We start from the raw sequence: 2,429 nt of genomic DNA, 5'->3' as shown, positions 1-2,429 counted from the left end.
GCAATAGAGGAAAAAGATATAAGAAACTAATAGAGCCACGTTTTAATTCTTTGTGATGTTGCTATTCTCCCTCTCAAATATCTTCTTTGTGTCCAAGGAAATTTTAGAATTTGAAATAAATAAACGTGTATATATTGTTATGACAACATATTTAGCTATATAATAATTAAACTATTGAAATAAAATACCAAACAAGCTAGTGGCAGTGTGATAGTAGTTGAAATTACAAATCTTGTTAACGACCAAATGTATTTTGCTAGATTGAATGACCTGAAAAATGAGTAATGATCAAAAAATAATTAACTTGGAATGCCTTACATTGTTAGTAGTACCGTTTTTAAGTTAACGGATTGACTTTGTCATGGAAAAATCATTTGCTTCCTTTAATCAATTGAATCTTGGTGTGCCTCTAAATTAGGATCGCAAGTCCAAACTAGGAAGTGATATGATGCACCGACTATGATGAATTAAAATGAATGCATAAACATTAGTTAGCGAAGCGTCATTATAAGTCATAATACATTGGGGCGGTATGTATTTAAAAAATAACATATATAACATAATATAAGGATAAATAGACAAACCAGATGGGTTGTTCTTTAAATATTAATTTCATTCAACAACATGACAACATAATCTGACTAAAAAAGGAAGCAACTATATAGTCTATAGACTGAAAGAATATAGATAGAAACAAGAGAAATGAAAAGAGCCATCATTAAAGAATAAAGGCAAGCTAGCATAAACTAAAAAACAGAAAACTAACAACTGGTTGGTTATATCATGACACTCAATATTGAAACACTAATTAAAAGAATATGTGTTGGTGGAGGTGTGTTGAGGGTAGATAGAAGATGAAACCATTTCCATTAACTCAATGTCTTTGTTTCTTGTTGATGAAGATGAAGATGAAGCTTGATTAATCGAATGATATTCCTAAAGATAAGGTTGATGTTCAGCAGTCATATTTGCCTCATCAGTCACTTTACCATCCAATGAATTATTTCCAAACAATTTTTGCATGAAGTTCATTTCTTCATCATATGTTTGATTAGTGAGCAAAGATGAAGAGTCGTCATCATCAGAATAGGGATACGCATTTTTCATGTTATTATCATTTGGAGTAGTAGTACTCATGGTCATGGTGTTGATATCATCACTGAAGTACTTGCTTCTAATATAATCTTGAAGAACATTCGACCTATATTTTGATTCCTCTTTTTTCAACTTATTCCTCCTCGAATTTTGCCTTCTTTTACTTGCATTCCAATGATTCTTAATTGCATTCTCCGTCCTTCCCGGAATTCTTTTACCAATTTCTGCCCATTTATTTCCAATTTGCTTATGCGCTTCCACTAACATCACTTCTTCTTCTTCACTCCACGTCTCTTTCTGAAACAATCACAATATAAAAATTCTAGAAAATAATTTTTATATATAACAAAATTTGTATAATCACATGAAATTGCAAAGTGCAAAATTTACATGTTAGCGTTAATACAATACCTAGATACTTTCTTGAACAGAAAAAACGTGCCATTAAATATTAGTCAATGATTTGGAAATAATTAAATTAAAATGAAGTTTTTCTTTAGAAATGTAAAATAAATAAATCAAACATATTGGGAAAACATCTAAATCCTTGACTAGTCAAAGAATTATAGATGGAGTAAATCTTAGTGATTTTAAAAAGAGATGTCCTTTGAAGTTATATTTTTAAATTAAATTAAAAAAAACAAAATATGAATTAGAAGAGAGTGAAGAAAAAATTAAAAAAAACCTTGATATCTGGTCGCAAATGGTTATGCCATCTCTCACGACACTGTTTTCCTGCTCTACCGACCATATTCTCAGCTATCTGAGCCCATCTCTTCAATCCAAACTGCTTCACCAACTTCATCAAATTCCTTCATATATAATCCAAGAAATAAAGTTGAGTTTCTGGCTTAGATTAATAATAAATAAAAATCTATTTTGAAAATGACATCACAATTCACAATCAAGATGCAAAAACTTTAATTATATCATCATCACCTGTCTTCCTCTTCGGTCCACTGACCCTTGACTAACATAGTAGTAGAACAAGTCCTTTCTTTTGCATTTTTTCCCATCTCCTTCGCAGATGATATCACCATCTCTTGCTCTTTGTTATTCCAGTGAACAGCATTTTCTTCATTAAACACTATGTTATCCATTAATCTTTGCTCCGTAAAAACATTACTATTATATCCACTTGTACCATCATAGTAACCACCATGTTGAGTAAAAATGCTTTCATTATTGTTTGCAACACTTTGTTGGGTTTGATGACTCCATAACAATGGAGGAAATTGTTGATAAAAAGAAAAGTTATTTCGTAAATCATGATATGGTTGATGATAAGGAATTCCCTCTCTATCTCCACCTTCCATGGGAAACAATCAAGAGCA

General features: G+C 30.9%; 1 protein-coding gene across 1 annotated transcript; it reads right to left on the bottom strand.

Moving 5' to 3' along the window:
- Positions 1–936: 936 nt before the first annotated feature.
- LOC107058184 (transcription factor MYB98-like) lies at positions 937–2,195 on the bottom strand. The gene is made up of 3 exons (XM_015303587.1): positions 2,035–2,195; positions 1,781–1,907; positions 937–1,392 (listed from the first exon to the last, which is right to left on the bottom strand). Exons 1-3 carry the CDS (start codon positions 2,193–2,195, stop codon positions 937–939), a joined length of 744 nt encoding a protein of 247 aa, XP_015159073.1.
- Between the last annotated feature and the right edge of the window lie 234 nt (positions 2,196–2,429).

The sequence above is a fragment of the Solanum tuberosum genome, unplaced genomic scaffold (assembly GCF_000226075.1).
Source record: "Solanum tuberosum cultivar DM 1-3 516 R44 unplaced genomic scaffold, SolTub_3.0 scf00459, whole genome shotgun sequence".
In the NCBI taxonomy this organism is placed as follows: Eukaryota; Viridiplantae; Streptophyta; class Magnoliopsida; order Solanales; family Solanaceae; genus Solanum; species Solanum tuberosum.
This window is presented reverse-complemented; position numbering and strand designations above follow the sequence as displayed.

Coding starts and splice junctions, on each gene's coding strand:
- LOC107058184 (XM_015303587.1), bottom strand. CDS start 2,195: ATGGATAACATAGTGTTTAATGAAGAAAATGCTGTTCACTGGAATAAC. Junction 1,908..2,034: donor TGGACCGAAGAGGAAGACAG/GTGATGATGATA, acceptor TTATATATGAAG/GAATTTGATGAAGTTGGTGA. Junction 1,393..1,780: donor ATTTGCGACCAGATATCAAG/GTTTTTTTTAAT, acceptor TGATTGTTTCAG/AAAGAGACGTGGAGTGAAGA.